The sequence below is a fragment of the Emys orbicularis genome, chromosome 9 (assembly GCF_028017835.1).
Source record: "Emys orbicularis isolate rEmyOrb1 chromosome 9, rEmyOrb1.hap1, whole genome shotgun sequence".
Taxonomy (NCBI): Eukaryota; Metazoa; Chordata; order Testudines; family Emydidae; genus Emys; species Emys orbicularis.
This window is the reverse complement of record NC_088691.1, coordinates 49,811,102-49,829,169: the sequence shown is the minus strand read 5'-3', so window position 1 is coordinate 49,829,169 and position 18,068 is coordinate 49,811,102. Positions and strand designations below refer to the sequence as shown.

General features: G+C 43.7%; 1 protein-coding gene across 1 annotated transcript in view; it reads right to left on the bottom strand.

Moving 5' to 3' along the window:
* The window catches only part of FARP2 (FERM, ARH/RhoGEF and pleckstrin domain protein 2), a 229,590-nt gene that overhangs the window by 15,762 nt on the left and 195,760 nt on the right, over positions 1-18,068 (bottom strand). The window contains exons 18-23 of the mRNA XM_065411292.1: positions 13,571-13,652; positions 8,696-8,933; positions 2,649-2,779; positions 1,839-1,907; positions 1,325-1,414; positions 509-591 (exon numbers count right to left, since the gene is read on the bottom strand). Coding sequence (XP_065267364.1) covers positions 509-591; positions 1,325-1,414; positions 1,839-1,907; positions 2,649-2,779; positions 8,696-8,933; positions 13,571-13,652 — 693 coding nt within the window. The remainder of the gene's footprint in view (positions 1-508; positions 592-1,324; positions 1,415-1,838; positions 1,908-2,648; positions 2,780-8,695; positions 8,934-13,570; positions 13,653-18,068) is intronic.

Here is an 18,068-nt window from a genome sequence, read left to right as displayed (position 1 = left end):
TGTTTACTTTACAAGCCATCCTTGAACTCATCTCATTTCCTGGCTTGTGCAATGCCTCCATTACATCTGCCCAGGAATTCTGCACTTCTTAATCCCATTTTCATTTTCTACATTTTAACTGGGGTTTGGGTTTTGTTTGGCTCTCTAAAATATTTCCATGTTTAGATCGTCAAATAGCATCACTTGTATCTTTCCCCCTTTTCCTGTTTTAAATCAATTGGTTAAAGGCTTTCACTGCAAGCTCAGCCAGCTCATCAGGAAACAATGCACTAGCAATGTCACTTCTGCTGCTGTTCCTTTAAGAATGCATGGTTTGGTTAGATCAAATACTCCTTTCTGTAACATGGCATTAATAAAAGGTCTTTAAATGCTGAATATTTCAAACCTATTGTCAAAACCATGCTTTCCCGAGGGCCCATGAAGCACTCCTCTGGCCCCTGCAATCAGCAGCCAAATGTTTAATCCAAGGGCTCTTACCTGCTTGTGGCTGGGAAGAAGAAATACATACCTTGCTGCCACTACTATTGTTTTCTGAGCTGAATAGATTGTGAAGCAGTGTGGGACAGACCATTCATTCTCACTCTCTTCCACCTAACATGAAGAAAAAAGGTTTCTCTCATCACTCACTGTGCAATGGTATGTACCCAAGTTGTTCTCTCTGGTTAGATAGGAACTCATTCACAACACCATGACTTCAGAGTTGCAACAAGTATGAAAGTCAGCTACTTCAAAAGCACTCAAAGTCTATTTTGGTTCTACACTGGAATCTATGTGTTATAGTTCTAGTGCCACATCTGTAGGCTGTGTAAATGCCATAGTCAATGGGGTCAGAAAGGAGCAACTCCAACTAAGGTTCATCTTATTACTCACCGGAGGATCCAGCACTATTAACTGTAAGTCAAACAAAGAAAGAATAGCTCCATTAGAAGAAGGGGTAAAAGAGCTGATATGGCTAGTTGTGAAAAACAACAGCACAGATCAGCATTCCCAGATCAGTCTCAAACAGTCATGCAAAAGTGAAGAGTTAAACAAGGTTTGTCTTCAGATTGCTTTGCTAGTGAGGTGAAAAGAATGAGTGCTTTGTCCGCTGGCATCACACACAGACTAAAGCATGAAAAAGGTCCAGTCCACATCTCCATGGTCTTTGACAACCCTGGCAGCGAGGCTGCTTTCAACAGCCTGGAAGCACCTCACTCCTGACCAGCAGCTGAGACTTTAGTTCAGCATAACTGCATGAAGTGAATGCACCAAGAGGCCTCCGTGCACAGTGGCTTATTTATTTATTTAACCAATGCTGTGGTGCACTTTGAAAGAAACTACTTACCAGCATGCCATGCAGAGGGAGGTGTCCATGAATTTTGAACTGATTGGTACCCGTGACTCCTTTGCTTGTGTACAGCAACATATCTGAGAACTGACAAAGGAAGGAGGAATATAACCTGTATGCTTAAAAAGACATTACTCGGTACCTTTTCCACACAGATGTTTTGTTTAAGTTTGCCATTGTTTGTAATACCTTTTAAAAGCATGAAAATAAAGTTTCTTTCTCTACCAATTTTGTCCATTTCCATTAAAAACATTTGCTTTGTTTCTCTAATGGAGCTTGATATTAACATGGCTTTTTAAATGTACTTAAATTAAATAAATGGGTGTAAGTAAACAGAAAATGGACTGGATTACTGCTGTCCTCCATATACCATGAGAAGAAACTCAGTGAACTTTTGGTTAGCATGTTGAGCTCCATCATCTCTGTACTGGGACTCAATCCCTGAAAACAGCTTGGTTTGTGGCTATGCCTTGAGGACACTTGATGTGTAGACAGCAAAGGAAGCACTCACCAGAAAGAACATCCTCTGTTGTAAACCTTTTTTAGTGAGCTTGTACAAGCAACCCTCCCGGATAAATTCCTGTGGGGAAAAAGAAAGTTACATCAAGCTTTGCCTTTCTCCAAGTGCACAGAGTTTTGAGGTCTCTTCCTTTTCCCCACTTTCTCCTTGCTGCAAACACCATTTGGAATAAGTGAGAAAAGGCAATTTCTGATAAAAGGCTGGACTTTAGCATACTGGCTACTGAACTAATGCCCCATTAACCCTATAGAACGCTAAACTGTCCATTAGTTCTCTGATGTGCCACACTACCAATATGTGAATCAGAAAAATAATATATCTAGAATCTAAAAAATCCTCCCAAAGTCACAGATATTCAGGGTTAATGCTAACACTGGTACCTACTCTGTTGATGCTCCTCTCATCAATGCTATATTCTCCATATTCTCTCAGGCCATTCTAAAGCAGAGATAAATCAGAGACTGACCCAGCGGACCTAGCAGCGTGGTCATTGTTTGGTGACATAATCCTCTTATCCAAGGGCCAACCATAACGGCTCACCAAGTACCTGTTGTACTCAGAGCAGGGCAATGGAATATCAATCTAAGTTGCACTACTTTTGTTTTTGTTCCTTACAGTACCATTACAAGGGGGAAATGTGACCTGGTATACAGACACATATCCTATGAGAACCCTTACAGGCTTTAAGATAAATACATAGTTGAAGTCTGTGACAGGTAAATAAGTATGTTATATAAATGTTGTTCCTAAGTAATCAAAGCCAATAAAGGCTTTAGAAGTTAAGCAAAGAAAGTTACCTACTCTGCCAGGTGCTATGAGGTTATCAATGCCAATCAAGTCATGTTGTAGCTCTGTCAGCTTCTGGAAATTCTCCAGGCGGATCAGGCTGTTTTGGAGCTGAGATGTCATCTCTGTAACCTCCTTCAGTGCATCTGCAGGAAAAGCAACACCAACACAGATCAGGGCTCTGCAGACAAAGCCAGAGGTCCTAGCCATCAATCTATCATCAGTTATTTTGTAACACTGTTAAAAGGGCTCAAATTTATGTATGCATTTATTTTTAATCACACAGAGAATATCATGCAACTTCATGGTAATTACATGTTTCTGGAGATTACCAGGTAATTACAATTTATAAATCCAAAAGTAATTACCATGTAACCAATACTTTAGTTTGAAAGTTAGAAAATATGACACTATATGGTATGGCAACTTCTTTGCTACATTTATATATTTATTTAACCAAGCAAGAGTTTCTGAATGAGTATTACATCTTTCCCTCCACAGTTGGAAGCAAGGACTCATTTTCCAACTTGGATTAAAAATATTAAAGACTGTCAAAAGTGAAAAGGAAAAAAAAAATTGGGGAATGGCAGAGGAGAAAAGGACTTTTCTATTCAAATAGAACAGTATTCATTAAAGCTATCTATTTATTTCTGCTACTAACAGCTGTTAATAAAATCTCCTATTCTGGGGTGGTGCTTTTGAAGGTGATGTTGCTTTCATACAGGGACGATTGTACCAGTGTATGGCAGGAGACTGATAAAGCCCCAAACTACAGTGTTTAAAAAACAAACAAACAAAAAAAACCTAATTTTAAAACACAAGTGAACTCATGCTTTAAACTTAAACATTTTCCTGCCAGTTTTGTGCTTTTCCATTTAGCATTTTCTATTATTTTTAAATGGTATTGAATTTACTAGACTGTATTAATTTCACAGCTTGAATTTACAGCATTTTAAGCCAAAACATCTCTCTCTGTGGACTAATATCATCACTGTTTAAATGACTGCAGAACGAGCAGAATGAGCAAACCATACTTTTTGTAGGTCCAACCAAAAAAAACAAAACAAAAAAACATTACACACAAACGCGCTCTCTCTCTCTCTCTCTCACTTTAATTTATTTTCTCTTCAATAGCAAATTTGCTAATCAGTATGTCTGCCCTGGGAAAGGACAGAGTCCAGTCTCCAGAGCTGTCAATCACAGGCAATAATATCAGAAGTACTTTTTTTCCCTCTCCCTTTCCTCTTCTAACTTTTTAAAACTCAATATTGACTAACCAAGACTTTCGGTTTACTTGTGTGAAAGGGGCATTTGAAAGCTATATGTTTACCCAAAAGAGGGAAGAATTACCAGACATGCTATCCAAGAGAATAAATTAGCTGGTAATTTCGGTCTTTCAGGAAGGCACTTCTGATAATCCTTTTGTGCCTGAGAAGTGACTGGGGGGCAGTGTGTGAAATGCACATAACCTAACAATATATTTATAGTTAAGGGAAATTTATTTCAGGTGTGTTATCTTAATTTTCAATCACAGCATGCAGGCCCTTTCTCCCAAAAATGTCTTCAATGGAGGCCATAAGGTCTGATTAGCAATGTCCAGTAACCAGACATTGATTCCACAGGTTTCTTCTATTTATGCTGACCTCCTAAAATGTACATGATGTCTAACAGGTCATATGATGCTCTTTGCCATATATGATTCTCTGATGCACACCAGGCTCCATTTATCAATGGGAATTTGAGGTCTTTTCCCTGCAGTTTGAATAGCATTTGAGGAATAGTGCTGCTGACTAGCCAAGTTTCTTAGTTCAGTGTAGACAGCTCATTAAGCACTTGTCTCTCTTTTTTTTTTTTTTTTGTGATGGCAAAATGATGATAAAAACAGTAAAACTCTGTGGACCTTTAGCCATGAAGCCAGATGGAAAAACACAGCACCTCCTCTCCCAGTGGAAAATAGGCAGTGTTTGTAGTTCAGATGCCCTCCTGGCAGGGGTCAAAGAAACAAGGAAACCCATTTTTATAGGTAAAGTGGCAAGATACTTCTTGGAATAGTTAAGATGACTTTTCATTCAACGAAGAAAAAAACAGGTTGGGAAATTTCAGTAATTTGGATGGCCTCAGAAATCCCATCATATATGGTTGCAGCACCAGTTTTCCGTTATTTGAGTCTGTTACATCATCCAGTGCAGACACTGCACTTTCAGGAAACTAGTGAACACTCCCAATTCCAGGCCAACGAGTTTGAATGGGACAATTTGTGGGATGCTGTAATCCTCATGTCCCAGGTTCCACATACCATGTCTGTATCTTATTCACACCCTTGCAGAAGTCATGGAGATGAATTTCTGCCTTGCCATCGTTAAAAAGAACGCCAGCCTGATTCAAATATCCCTTGGCTTTGAGAACTGGCCTTTCATAATCTAGCTGTCAAACTTTGTACAGTACTGTGGTGAAGCACTGATTTTTGAGACAAAGTTACATCAGAGGTATTAGGACTGGATCTCAGATGACCATGTCTACCAGAATCAAAGTCTACAAGCTTTCATAAGATGATTTATGGCTTCCTTTCCTTCAGGAATTTGGGGGTTGGACTGAAGACAATTCTTCACATGAAGAAAAGGTGGTGAATCCTATTACAATTCTGGCAGCCGCTCAACTGCATCCTGAACCTGCTGCTGATGGGGATTCAGCTATCTGCTCTCACTGGTATCACTGTCTTGGGTGGGTAAGTGAACAGTAGGCGAGGGAGGGGTGAGATGGATGCCCTTTGTACCAGCTTCTTTTCTGCTTGTGGTCCCTTTTGCTGATCTGCCATGCTGCAATCAGCTGCTTCTGATGGGCAGCTCACCTGTGCTGGACTGAAACAGAAGTACTTCAGAGATGGTGTTGCAAAGTACCCTGTAGTGGGAAGGTGAGTATCTCTGAGAGTGGCCAAAAGCAGGGGACTGCCTGGAAACATGAGCTCAGTGGCCCAGGAGAAGGTTGCTTCTAATCACACGGGAGATGATCTAAGTATGAGCCACTCTAAAAAAGCATTTCTTCAGTGCCATGCCAACAGGGCACCACTCAGAGAAAAGACACTCTGACCTCTACCAGCAGTAGCTGAACAAAGAGATTCCCTGCTCTAAAGGTGCTCAAATGGCATCTGTCTGTAGTACACAGCGAGATGGCGCAACTACTGGAGGAACCAACCAGGGGCCGTCCTCATCTTGACCTGCTGCTTACAAACAGGGAAGAATTGGTAGGGGAAGTAGAAGTGGGTGGCAACCTGTGCAGCAGTGACCATGAGATGGTTGAGTTCAGGATCCTCACAAAAGGAAGAAAGGAGAGTAGCAAAATATGGACCCTGGACTTCAGAAAAGCACAGCAAATATGGCAGGCGACCAGCTTGGCTTAACAGTGAAATCATCTGTGATCTTAAACACAAAAAGGAAGTTTACAAGAAGTGGAAACTTGGACAGATGACTAGGGAGGAGTATAAAAATATTGCTCGAGCATACAGGGGTGTAATCAGGAAGGCCAAAACACAACCGCAGTTGCAGCTAGCAAGGGATGTGAAGAGTAACAAGAAGAGTTTCTACAGGTATGTTAGCAACAAGAAAAAGGTCAGGGAAAGTGTGGGACCCTTAATGAATGGGGGAGGCAACCTAGTGACAGATGATGTGGAAAAAGCTGAAGTACTCAATGCTTTTTTTGCCTCGGTCTTCACAGACAAGGTCAGCTCCCCCACTGCTGTCCTGGGCAACACAGTATGGGGAGAAGGCAAGCAGCCCTCAATGGTGAAAGACCAGGTTAAGGACTATTTAGAAAAGCTGGACATGCACAAGTCCATGGGTCCAGATCTAATGCATCTGAGGGTGCTGAGGGAATTGGCTGATGCGATTACAGAGCCATTGGCCATTATCTTTGAAAACTCGTGGTGATCGGGGGAGGTCCCGGATGATTGGAAAAAAGGTAAATATAGTGCCCATCTTTAAAAAAGGGAAGAAGGAGAACCTGGGGAACTACAGACTGGTCAGCCTCACCTCAGTCCCTGGAAAAATCACGGAGCAGGTCCTCAAGAAAACCATTTTGAAGCACTTGAAGGGGAGGAAGGTGATCAGGAACAGTCAACATGGATTCACGAAGGGCAAGTCATGCCTGACCAACCTAATTGCCTTCTATTATGAGATAACTGGCTCTGTGGATATGGGGAAAGCGGTGGATGTGATATATCTTGACTTTAGCAAAGCTTTTGATATGGTCTCCCACAGTATTCTTGACAGCAAGTGAAAAAAGTATGGATTGGATGAATGAACTATAAGGTGGATAGAAATCTGGCTAGATTGTCGGGCTCAACGGGTATTGATCAACGGCTCAATGTCTAGTTGGCAGCTGGTATCAAGTGGAGTGCCCAGAGGTCAGTCCTGGGCCGGTTTTGTTCAACATCTTTATTAATGATCTGGATGATGGAATGGATTGCACCCTCAGCAAGTTCGCAGATGACACTAAGCTGGGGGAAGAGGTAGATATGCTGGAGGGTAGGGATAGGGTCCAGAGTGACCTAGACAAATTGGAGGATTGGGCCAAAAGAAATCTGATGAGGTTCAACAAGGACAAGTGCAGAGTCCTGCACTTAGGACGGAAGAATCCCATGCACCGCTACAGGCTGGGGACCGACTGGCTAAGCAGCAGTTCTTCAGAAAAGGACCTGGGGATTACAGTGGATGAGAAGCTAGATATGAGTCAGCAGTGTGCCCTTGTTGCCAAGAAGGCCAACGGCATATTGGGCTGTATTAGTAGGAGGATTACCAGCAGATCAAGGGAAGTGATTATTCCCCTCTATTTGGCACTGGTGAGGCCACACCTGGAGTCTTGCATCCAGTTTTGGTCCCCCACTACAGAAGGGATGTGGACAAATTGGAGAGAGTCCAGCGGAGGGCAACAAAAATGATTATGGGGCTGGGGCACATATGAGGAGAGGCTGAGGGAAGTAGGGTTATTTAGTCTGCAGAAGAGAAGAGTGAGGGGGGATTTGATAGCAGCCTTAAACTACCTGAAGGGGGGTTCCCACAGAGGATGGAGTTAGGCTGTTCTCAGTGGTGGCAGATGACAGAACAAGAAGCAATGGTCTCAAGTTGCAGTAGGGGAGGTCTAGGTTGGGTATTAGGAAAAACTATTTCACTTGGAGGGTGGTGAAGCACTGGAATGGGTTACCTAGGGAGGTGGTGGAATCTCCATCCTTAGAGGTTTTTAAGGCCTGGCTTGACAAAGCCTTGGCTGGGATGATTTAGTTGGTGTTGGTCCTGCTTTGAACAGGGGATTGGATTAGATGACCTCCTGAGGTCTCTCCCAACTCTAATCTTCTATGATTCTATCTGTCTGTAACACAGAAGGGAAGCCAAATAAAACTGCAAAAAGAGCTAGCACACCTGAGAACATGGTAGCCTCTGCAAAGGAAACTCACTGCTAGGCACTTGTCTGAGTGGTGCTGGTCACACTCAAACACTGGACAGGTAATCTAGAGTTCTTCAATGGAAGCAGAAATATTGAAGAGGGAGGATGGACCGGATTGCCTGTTATTGACAGTTCTGAAGAATGTCTCCTGAGCTAAATGACAGAACCCAGACGGAACAGTTACAAGACATATCTTCATAAGAAAAATACATATTTAGGCTGAGATTTTCAAGGCCACCTAGGGGATTAAATTTAATAGAAGATGTGTCTAAATCCTATAGACAGCTTTGCAAATCTCAGCCAAGAGAGCTAGATACCTATATAGCTCCCATCTTTATAGTTATGTGAGCAACTGCCACATACATAAAAATAGAAACACTCTCAGCCTGCAGGAGAAACAGCATAGCTTCTAGGTGGCGAGCTTGCTTGTGCATCCAAATGAGAGAGAGAAAGAGAGGGTGAGTTCTGTGTATAACAAAATTTTTGAGGAAAGCTAGGTCAAAGAAAGGAGTTTTGCATTTAGTTCTGAGCTGCAATACTTCTGGATCCACTAAGAGATGCTGAAATGCAAAACTGATATAAAGGAGAGAACAGAATTCAGACTAGCATCTTCACTGCTCACTCACTCCTGCAGTCGGCATAGTCCTGGTGATCTACTGTGTAGTGCTTGCAAAGTCTCCCCAGGATCAGCTTGTAGTGTATCAGCCTCTGGATGGGCTTGAGCAGGAAAGTGTTGAGTGGCAGATAGCAAACCTTCTGCAATTCAAACTCCTTATAAACCATTTCCAGTTTCTTTAAGCACTTAGTTGCTTTCTCCAGTTCTGTCAGGACCTCATCATGTTTCTGCAAGTAGCTGGTAAACTCCTGTTGGATCACAAGAGACACAAGAATGACTAGAAACTGGGGGGAAACCCTTAACATGGTCTAGATTTGACCAATGGACATCAAGAAACACTAGCATCCCCTTGTCCCTCATCTTCAGTTTTATTTACAATACTGAAACATGAATAATATAAACAAAATCTGCATATGCCCTGACTGTTGGTAAAAATAAACATTTGCAATACCATATATCGTAACTGCTCTATTAAAAATCTCTAATAAATATATTCATATATGGTTGGCTGGCTTTTGTTCTCTGGAGAGGGCCATTACTTATACTTCATAGGTGGCGTGGATAGCACTGCCTATTATTAAGGTTACCCGACACTTCCCACTCCAAGACCCTGTTTTCAGTTGCTTATAACTTTGCCAAACTTTAACTGTTTGGGCTGAAATTTTTCCTGCTGGGTGTCTGCCTCAGGCTGAATTTTTTTTTCTGGAAAATTTCAATCAAAACAGTTTAGCTATTTCTGACGCCCAGGCAGAGTGGAGGAGGAAGCCATTTGACTCAAATGCAAAGGGGACAAGAGCCAGACTGGAGGGAGGGAAAGGAGTATATTGGTACAAGAAGACAGTTGTGACTGGTACTGGTTGAGCAAGGAGATTGAGAGTGGGAGCTGGGAGCTGGGAGACATTGTGGGAGAGACCAGGAGTGGGTGGGAGGAAACTGGGAGCCAGTTTGCGGGAGGAACTCTGAGATTAGACAAGGAGCTGGAAAGCGAAGGCGAGACTAAGATTGGCTGTATAAAGGGACTGGGACTTGAAACCAGAGGGGGGGTGGGGTGGGGAAAATAGGTATTGGGGGCCAAGGAGACAGATCAGACAAGAAGCTGGGGGAGAACTGGGATTGGCTGAGCAAAGAAACTGGGATAAGGAGCCAGGGAGGTGATTGGGGAGACTAAGATTGGACGAGGAGCCCAAGGAGAGATACTGGGACTGGGAGCCAATGGTGGTAGTGGGGAGACATGGACATGACTGGAGGGCAGAGGTTGGGTGGGGAAGAGTGGAAAGAGATCAGACGAGAAGTTGGGAAGAGAGAACTGGCACTGCCTGGGCAAGGAAACAGACTGGGAGTTGGGGTGGGGGTGAGATTGGGACTCTGACAGTGAGCCCAAAAGGGAGAGACGTGGTGGGCAAGACAACTGGGACCGTGATGAGAAGCCTAAGGTGAGGAAACTGGGACAAGGAGCCAGGGGCGTGGAAGAGATCAGACCTGGGACAGGTTGCAGGGGCTGGGACAGAAGGGGTCAAACTTGAGGGGGACCGAAGACAGAGAACACTCTCCTCCCGAGCCTGAAATAGAACCCAAGATTCCTGAAACTCAGCCTATGCAATTTGCCTCCCTTGTGTGTATGCATTATGATAAAGTCTTTAATTATCTGTTCACATACTATTTTTTCCACAGAACACTTGCCTCATTTGGTGCACAGGCTGGGTCTGCTCTGGTGATGCATCAGCACTGTATGGCAAAGGAGGCTGTTGTCTGTAGGATCCCTGCTTCATTTGTTGCAGAATTTGTATGGTATGTAGAGATGAGGCATGGAATTGTAGGGGGAGAAAAAGGAGAGTCTCATGGTTAAGGCATTTGAAGGCTGCCTTGGCGAACTGGATTCTATCCCTGCCTCTGACACTGAGCTCCTATGTGAAGCTGGGCAAGTCACTTAAACCAAACTATTCATAGGTGATCATGAATGGCATGTTCTTCATTTTCTGGGTGCTTGACTTGAGACCCTGGGATCTGGGTACAGAAGTGCTAAGCACTCAGGTGCAACTGAAGTCAATGGGAGCAGTGCTTTGAACATATAGCATATAGTTTGTCTTTCTCGCAGAGGGTAGAATCAACTTCGTTTGTACGAAGTGCAAGCTGGTCTCCATATTGGAAGAGAAGATTAAAGGACTAGAGACCCAAGTGTCAACCCTGCATTGCATCAGAGAAAATGAAGACTTTCTCGACAGAAGTCAGTGTTTGGTACTGCAGGCACAGCATACTGAAGAATCAGAGAGGGCAGTGCAGAACAGGGAAGAAAATTGGCAGCATGCGACCTCCAGAAGAAGAAAGAGGAGAACCCATGTACCCCCAATCTAGATAGAGGTAAGAAACCTTTTTCAGGCTCTCTGCACAGGTACTACGGCGGAGAATGGTTTGGAAGAGTCATCTGAGGGAAGGGATCAGAAGAAGACCCCATCGACCACAAGGCATGGGATGTATTGTCCTAGGAATGGGGGTTCCACGACCACCACTCCCAAGAGGAGACGACAGGTGGTGGTGGTCAGGAACTCCCTCCTAAGGGGAACGGAGTCATCCATCTGCCTCCCGTCCAGACCGGGAGACTTGAGAAGTGTGCTGCTTGCCTGGAGCTAGAATTCAGCATGTGACAGAGTGTCTGCCGAGACCAATCAAGCCCTCAGACCACTTACCCCTTCCTACTTCTCCACATGGGCATCAATGATACTGCCAAGAATGACCTTGAGTGGGTCACTGCAGACTACGTGGCTCTGGGAAAAAGGATAAAGGAGTCTGAGGCACAAGTCGTGTTCTTGTCCATCCTCCCTGTTGAAGGAAAAGGCCCAGGTAGGGACCATTGAATTGTGGAGGTAAATGCGTGGTTACACAGGTGGTGTCAGAGAGAGGGCTTTGGATTCTTCGACCATGGGATGTTGTTCCAGGAAGAAGGATTGCTAGGAAGAGATGGGATGCACTTAACGAAAAGGGGGAAGAGCCTTCAACTACCTGAAGGGGGGTTCCAAAGAGGATGGAGCTAGGCTGTTCTCAGTGGTGGCAGATGACAGAACAAGAAGCAATGGTCTCAAGTTGCAGTGGGGGAAGTCTAGGTTGGATATTAGGAAAAACTATTTCACTAGGAGGGTGGTGAAGCACTGGAATTGGTTACTTAGGGAGGTGGTGGAATCTCCATCCTTAGAGGTTTTTAAGGTCAGGCTTGACAAAGCCCTGGCTGGGATGATTTAGTTGGGGTTGGTCCTGCTTTGAGCAAGAAGTTGGACTAGATGACCTCCTGAGGTCTCTTCCAACCCTAATCTGCTATGATTCTATACAAAGTGATATATGATGCTAATTATGCTGAAAAATCAGGTCCAAGGTATTTCAAATGGAACATTCCAAAATTCAGAGATATTTTTCATATTTATTTCTCTGTGCCTCAGTTCCCAATTTCTAAAATGCGGATGACACTCCATCTCACGGGATGGTCTGGGGCCACATATTAAACAACAAGGATAAAAGGAAATATTGAATAATTGTTCCTTAAGAGAGCCATCCTGTGCCCTGAATGAGGCTAGGGTGACCAGACAGCAAGTGTGAAAAATCGGGATGGGGATGGGGGGTAATAGGAGCCTATATAAGAAAAAGATCCAAAAATCGGGACTGTCCCTATAAAATCAGGACATCTTGTCACCCTAAATGAGGCAGGCATCATGTGGAAAAAACAGTATGTGATCCCATAATAAATGGCTATCATAATGCATATAACACAAGGGGGCTGAATTAGGGTTGCAGAGGCAGCCTTAGTTCTGGTGTTTCCTAATTTTTGAGTATATGCCATATAAAACAGTAACATGAATCTGAAAAGAAAAAATTAAAAAGTTATAATACAGTTGCTATTGCTGCTTAGTAGTAATTACAGTTTACAATCTACAAAGAGTGTACATAATATTTGACAACCAAAGAGAAAGGAGCTAGTACTGGCAATGTGGACATGTGTAAAGTTTGCAAGCAAATGAAAAACCAGTTTAAGCTGGGTAAGCTTTGGGACTGACTGCAAGCCCGAAAGAGAGAGACTAGAACTCAGAGGGGTGGAGACAGGGTCGAGGAGACAGGGGTAGGGAAGAGACCAGCAAAAGGATTTGTGCCCACTATAGTACACTCCTCTCCAGAACCTGGAATGGAACCCAAAGTTAAGGTAGTTTAAAGACAGCAGGACAGACACCTCCCCCCCACCCCACCCCACCCCACCCCCACACACCACAAAAATCAAACAAAACCAGATGTCCACTGAGACAGAGGATAAAAAATTCTGTAGAAATTAGTTACTATGGTAGAGATTGGTTGCACCAAAATCATGATATTTTTAACCATCTCTTATAGTTCACGTTATAAAAACAAACTGAAGATAGATCAAAAAGGCAGATACGGATAACTCCAATGACTGAAGAACCCAGTATACTTTTATTATATTATTTTGCTACAACTATGCTAGTATAACTGTGTGTGAACACTATTCCCGAATAAAAATTATTTCATTCCAGAATAATTACTCCAGCATTTTTTTTAAAAAAAGCAGAGTTATACTGGCATCGCTATAGTGGAATAATTGTTCCTTTATATCTGTGCTGTTTAATTTCCTCATGCAGACAAACGCTTAGTCTTCTAAGCAGCCAGCTCTTATCAGTCTTAGATGTAGGTGGTATAAAATACAATGGCAGTAGTGTTAGTTGCTACAAATAGTCTCCTGTTACATTTTGTTTTAAAGTGATTTACAAACCATAATCAATTAATGTACAGATCACTGAGTTGGGTGAAAATGCTACAATTGGAACTACTACCCTGTCAATAAGTGATGCTGATCTGAAAATCTCAGAATTTCAAGAGTCAATTCTTCTACCTTCAGCATACACATGTTCCTCAGCATGACATCTCCAATCCGTTGATAATCTCCTTTCACATGAGAGCTGGATTGTCCTTCCCTGAAATAAACACAAACAATGGAAATAAACAATGGAATGAGAAACTGTACTAAGATAAGGGCCCTGGATACACAATTTTTTAGAACAACGCTTCCTCAGCTCTCGTCCCCTAACACCCCTACTCTACTTGCGCTACATTGATATCTTCATCATCTGGACCCATGGAAAAGAAACCCTTGAGGAATTCCATCATGATTTCAATAATTTCCACCCCACCATCAACCTCAGCCTGGACCAGTCCACAAAAGAGATCCACTTCCTGGACACTACAGTACTAATAAACGATGGCCACATAAACACCACCCTATACCAGAAACCTACTGACCGCTATACTTACCTACATGCTTCCAGCTTTCATCCAGACCACACCACTTGATCCATTGTCTACAGCCAAGCTCTACGATACAATCGTATTTGCTCCAGCCCCTCAGACAGAGACAAACACCTACAAGATCTCTATCAAGCATTCTTACAACTACAATACCCACCTGCTGAAGTGAAAAAATAGATTGACAAAGCCAGATGAGTACCCAGAAGTCACCTACTACAGGACAGGCCCAACAAAGAAAGTAACAGAACACCACTAGCCATCACCTTCAGCCCCCAACTAAAACCTCTCCAGTGCATCATCAAGGATCTACAACCTATCCTGAAGGACGATCCATCACTCTCACAGATCTTGGGAGACAGGCCAGTCCTTGCTTACAGACAGCCTCCAAACCTGAAGCAAATACTCACCAGCAACCACACACCACACAAGAAAAACACTAACCCAGGAACCTATCCTTGCAACAAAGCCCGTTGCCATCTCTGTCCACATATCTATTCAGGGGATACCATCATAGGACCTAATCACATCAGCCACACTATCAGAGGCTCGTTCACCTGCACATCTACCAACGTGATATATGCCATTATGTGCCAGCAATGCCCCTCTGCTATGTACACTGGCCAAACCAGACAGTCTCTACGTTAAAGAATAAATGGACACAAATCAGACGTCAAGAATTATAACATTCAAAAACCAGTTGGAGAACACTTCAATCTCCCTGGCCACTCGATTACAGACCTAAAAGTCGCAATATTACAACAAAAAAACTTCAAAAACAGACTCCAACGAGAGACTGCTGAATTGGAATTAATTTGCAAATTGGACACCGTTAAATTAGGCTTGAACAAAGACTGGGAGTGGATGGACCATTACACAAAGTAAAACTATTTCCCCATGCTTATTTCCCCCCCCTACAGTTCCTCATATCTCCTTGTCAATTGCTGGAAATGGGCCATTTTCATTACCACTACAAACAGTTTTTTTCCCTCTCCTGCTGCTAAAAGCTCACCTCAACTGATCACTCTCCTTATAGTGTGTATAGTAACACCCATTGTTTCATGTTCTCTGTGTGTGTGTGTGTGTGTGTGTGTGTGTGTGTGTGTGTGTGTATATATATATATATATATATATATATATATATTCCTACTGTATTTTTCACTACATGCATCCGATGAAGTAGGCTGTAGCCCACGAAAGCTTATGCTCAAATAAATTTGTTAGTCTCTAAGGTGCCACAAGTACTCCTGTTCTTTTTGTGGATACAGATTAACACGGCTGCTACTCTGAAACAATTTTTTGTGTGTACTAAAGATGACTTTTGGATAACGAAAGGAGACAAGACGTATTCTGCCTTTCAATCCATCTCCCCATGCTTCCTACTTCAGTCGAAATCATGGGGAACAGCAAATATGGTGGCCACAAAAAAGAACAACCAACCACAACCACAACCACCCCACAATCACATGAGGAAAGAATCAGAAATCAACTCCATGATGAGGTTGGTATAACTGTTCAGAGATTTGTAAAAATAGTCTTGACAGGGTACCACCTGAGTTTGAATTATTTTTGTTAGTTTTTGTACACTGTATTTGTTCACTTCTGTTCTTCCAGAACTAGGCTGCTGTAACCATATACAATTATTTGGCTTATGCCCTCTCTGTCAGAATCTTCATAAGCTGAGGCACAACAACCAAGTCATGAAATCCAGGGTCTACACAGAGAAAATTTTGTTTGCTACTATAAAGAGGTAGAAAAAAAATCATTAAATCAATTAAATTCCATGAACAGAACTTAGCACATTGGACCTAAGATGGCTAGTTAGATTCCAGTACGTTATGTCTCAGGCTACAAGAAAATAACACGAAGGTCATTGGTCCTGGAATCCCTTCTCTAAAATCAGAAAAGCTGTTCTGTGAGAAATTAATAACTTTGCTTATGCATCTTTTATTCATAGAAACATTTGTTTTCCAGTTACTTTAACCTGACCAAATAAAATACCCCAAAGAACATGTACTATTATCCTTTTGACCTTGTGTTTCTTCTCTTTGCTAGGGCCAGGAAAATGAGGTCAAAATTTTGGAACAGGGAGCAATAGGTTCTGCTGCAAAAACACATCTGTGCATGCTGAGTACATAACTATACACAAAAAGGTTGATTTTTGTGTATAGTTACACAAAAAGGGCGAACAGCAGAGGCTAACAGAGGGAGTTTGCCTGGGAGCTGTCCGAGAGGAGGTACGCTAAGTGCTGCATTAGGGGGGCTGTGTTGGTGAGTATCTGAGTGTCTGTTGCTGGGACAGTTTGTCAGTTTGACCGTGTGCTTGATTGTTTGTTTGAAAAGTGTGAATTGGGAGTGCTTTGTTCCAAGTGGGCCTTGAGTGGGCCTGACTGGTATATAAGGGCAGTCAGCAGCGAACCAGCTGAGCGGCGAACAGCAGAGGCTAACAGAGGGAGTTTGCCTGGGAGCTGTCCCAGAGGAAGTACACTAAGTGCTGCATTAGGGGGGCTGTGTTGGTGAGTATCTGAGTGTCTGTTGCTGGGACAGTTTGTCAGTTTGACCGTGTGCTTGATTGTTTGTTTGAAAAGTGTGAATTGGGAGTGCTTTGTTCCAGGTGGGCCTTGAGTGGGCCTGACTGGTATATAAGGGCAGTCAGCAGTGAACCAGCTGAGTGGCGAACAGCAGAGGCTAACAGAGGGAGTTTGCCTGGGAGTTCGCCTGTGGAGAGCGCACTGAGGCTTTCATCTGTGGGTTTCTCTGACTAGTTACTGGAACAGCTGAGAAAGCTCTTAAGAGGAAGGTGATATGGAAGGTGAACGATCAGCTGTTGTAACCTGCATAGGTTGTGCCATGTTTGTCTTTCTTCCACAGGACAGAAGCGACTTTGTCTGTACAAAGTGCAAGCTGGTCTCCATATTGGAAGAGAAGGTTCGAGGTCTGGAGAAACGAGTATCGACTCTGCGTTGGATAAGGGAAAATGAAGATTTCCTGGACAGATGTCAGGAGATGCTTCTACGGCCACAATGTTCTGAAGATTCAGAGCAGGCGCAGCAGGGACAGAAGGATGGTGAAGAAGTTTGGCAGCATGTGACCTCCAGAAGAAGAAAGAGGAGCGTCCATGTACCAGCAATGGAAATACAGGTGAGCAATCGTTTCCATGTTCTCTCTACAGGTACTAATGCGGAGAGTGGACTAGATGACATATCTGAAGGAAGGGAGCAGAAGGAGACTCCACCGATTGGAAGGCAAAAGATGCACTGTCCTAGGGATGAGGGTACCACGACCACCACTCCCAAGAGGAGGAGGAGGGTGGTGGTGGTCGGGGACTCCCTCCTCAGGGGGACTGAGTCATCTATCTGCCGCCCCGACCGGGAAAACCGAGAGGTCTGCTGCTTGCCAGGAGCTAGGATACACGATGTGACGGAGAGACTGCTGAGACTCATCAAGCCCTCGGATTGCTACCCCTTCCTGCTTTTCCACGTGGGCACCAATGATACTGCCAAGAATGACCTTGAGCGGATCACTGCAGACTACGTGGCTCTGGGAAGAAGGATAAAGGAGTTTGAGGCGCAAGTGGTGTTCTCGTCCATCCTCCCTGTGCAAGGAAAAGGCCTGGGTAGAGACCGTCGAATCGTGGAAGTCAACGAATGGCTACGCAGGTGGTGTCGGAGAGAAGGCTTTGGATTCTTCGACCATGGGATGGTGTTCCAAGAAGGAGGAGTGCTAGGCAGAGACGGGCTCCACCTAACGAAGAGAGGGAAGAGCATCTTCGCAAGCAGGCTGGCTAACCTAGTGAGGAGGGCTTTAAACTAGGTTCACCGGGGGAAGAAGACCAAAGACCTGAGGTAAGTGGGGAAATGGGATCCTGGGAGGAAGCAAGAGCAGGAGAGCGCAAGAGGGGAGGACTCCTGTCTCATACTGAGAAAGAGGGACGATCGATGAGTTATCTTAAGTGCCTATACACAAATGCAAGAAGCCTGGGAAACAAGAAGGGAGAACTGGAAGTCCTGGCACAGTCAGGGAACTATGATGCGATTGGAATAACAGAGACTTGGTGGGATAACTCACATGACTGGAGTACTGTCATG